Source organism: Lepidothrix coronata, unplaced genomic scaffold, assembly GCF_001604755.1.
Source record: "Lepidothrix coronata isolate B3197 unplaced genomic scaffold, Lepidothrix_coronata-1.0 Scaffold817, whole genome shotgun sequence".
Taxonomy (NCBI): Eukaryota; Metazoa; Chordata; class Aves; order Passeriformes; family Pipridae; genus Lepidothrix; species Lepidothrix coronata.
The window spans coordinates 8,440-9,854 of record NW_016690997.1 but is presented as its reverse complement, the minus strand read 5'-3'; the positions used below and the strand labels follow the sequence as shown (position 1 = coordinate 9,854).

General features: G+C 52.0%; 1 protein-coding gene across 1 annotated transcript in view; it reads right to left on the bottom strand.

The window, feature by feature from the left end:
* Nucleotides 1-973: 973 nt before the first annotated feature.
* DNAJC27 (DnaJ heat shock protein family (Hsp40) member C27) overlaps nucleotides 974-1,415 on the bottom strand; it is a 4,666-nt gene continuing 4,224 nt past the window's right edge. The window contains exon 2 of the mRNA XM_017840086.1: nucleotides 974-1,120. Coding sequence (XP_017695575.1) covers nucleotides 989-1,120 — 132 coding nt within the window. The 3' untranslated portion in view covers nucleotides 974-988. The remainder of the gene's footprint in view (nucleotides 1,121-1,415) is intronic.

Here is a 1,415-nt window from a genome sequence, read left to right as displayed (position 1 = left end):
CCAACACCTCTGGATGAGGAATATTCCCTATTCCCTGATATCCAAGCTTGTCCAGCTCCTTGGATCCATGGCCATTCCCTTTGGAGCTGCTCCAACACCTCAGGATGAGGAATATTCCCTATTCCCTGATATCCAACCTTGTCCAGCTCCTTGGATCCATGACCATTCCCTTTGGAGCTGCTCCAACACCTCTGGATGAGGAATATTCCCTATTCCCTGATATCCAACCTTGTCCAGCTCCTTGGATCCATCACCATTCCCTCTGGAGCTGCTCCAACGCCTCTGGATGAGGAATATTGGCTATTCCAGCTCCTTGGATCCATCACCATTCCCTCTGGAGCTGTTCCAGTTCCCAACCACCCTCTGGATGAGGAATATCAGATATTCCAGCTCCTTGGATCCATGACCATTCCCTCTGGATCTGCTCCACCCTCTGGACAAGGAATATTGGCTATTCCAGCTCCTTGGATCCATCACCATTCCCTTTGGAGCTGCTCCAACACCTCTGGATGAGGAATATTCCCTATTCCCTGATAACCAAGCTCATCCAGAGGGTGAGGAATATTGGCTATTCCAGCTCCTTGGATCCATCACCATTCCCTCTGGAGCTGTTCCAATTCCCAACCACCCTCTGGATGAGGAATATTGGCTATTCCAGCTCCTTGGATCCATCACCATTCCCTCTGGAGCTGTTCCAATTCCCAACCACCCTCTGGATGAGGAATATTGGATTTTCCAGCTCCTTGGATCGATCACCATTCCCTCTGGAGCTGTTCCAGTTCCCAACCACCCTCTGGATGAGGAATATCGGCTATTCCAGCTCCTTGGATCCATGGCCACCCTCAGGCTATTCCCAGATATTCAAGCTTGTCCAGCTCCCTGGATCCATGGCCATTCCCTCTGGAGCTGCTCCACCCTCTGGACGAGGACCACCGGCTGTTCCCTGCTCTCCAGGCCATTCCCATTCCCATTCCCACTCCCATTCCCGCTATCCCACCTGGAACATCTCGGCGATCCCCTCTCCGGTCTGTGCCGAGGTCTCGAAGTAGAGGAAGCCGCGGCTCTCGGCCCAGAGCCGGCCCTCGCTCTCGTCCACGCTCCGCAGCTTCCCGGAGTCCACCTGCATCCCGGGAAAAAGCCGTGGGAAACGCGGGCTCCGGGCGCGGAATCCTCTTGTTCCTCGCAAATATTCCCACATTCCCTGTTTTCCCTCACAGACATTGCCAAAATCCCTCTTGTTCCTCACAAATATTCCCAAAATCCCTCTTATTCCTCGCAAACATTCCCACATTCCCTGTTTTTCCTCACAAACATTCCCAAATCTCTGTTTTCCCTCACAAACATTCCCAAATCCCTGTTTTCTTTCACAAAAATTCCCAAAATCCCTGTTTTTCCTCACAAACATTCCCAAATCC